Below are 321 nucleotides of genomic sequence, written 5' to 3'. Positions count from 1 at the left end.
CTATTGCCTTCGTGCTCTGATTTTGATGCGTCATTGCGAGGACACGAACTCAGGTTTCAGTGCGAGTAAATTTGCAGCTATTAGCAATTGCAACCGCCTTTGGGTAGCACCGGAAGTGTAGCTGGAAGATCAAAAGTATCAGGAACCTTGAGGTTATTTCCGGCGGAGTGACCTGGTGGTTTGCAGAGTATATAAACAGGCGGTTTTAGGAGTCTCGGTAGTTCATTAACAGGCAAGATGATGGTAAGGAATGAGTGTTAATTTTCTTAAGCTTTTGTCTTTGTCTGTACTGGGAACAAGATAAGAAATTCTCAGTGGGAC

General features: G+C 43.9%; 1 protein-coding gene across 1 annotated transcript in view; it reads left to right on the top strand.

Moving 5' to 3' along the window:
- The window catches only part of LOC119591140 (glycine-rich cell wall structural protein 1.8-like), a gene marked incomplete in the record, with an annotated part of 42,565 nt that overhangs the window by 3,352 nt on the left and 38,892 nt on the right, over positions 1–321 (top strand). Inside the window, 1 exon segment of the mRNA XM_037939851.1 lies at positions 108–187. Within this exon segment, the coding sequence (XP_037795779.1) occupies positions 108–187 (80 nt within the window).

Source organism: Penaeus monodon, chromosome 28 (assembly GCF_015228065.2).
Source record: "Penaeus monodon isolate SGIC_2016 chromosome 28, NSTDA_Pmon_1, whole genome shotgun sequence".
Classification (NCBI taxonomy): domain Eukaryota; kingdom Metazoa; phylum Arthropoda; class Malacostraca; order Decapoda; family Penaeidae; genus Penaeus; species Penaeus monodon.
The sequence above is the reverse complement of the archived record's forward strand: the minus strand, read 5'-3'. Positions and strand labels throughout refer to the sequence as shown.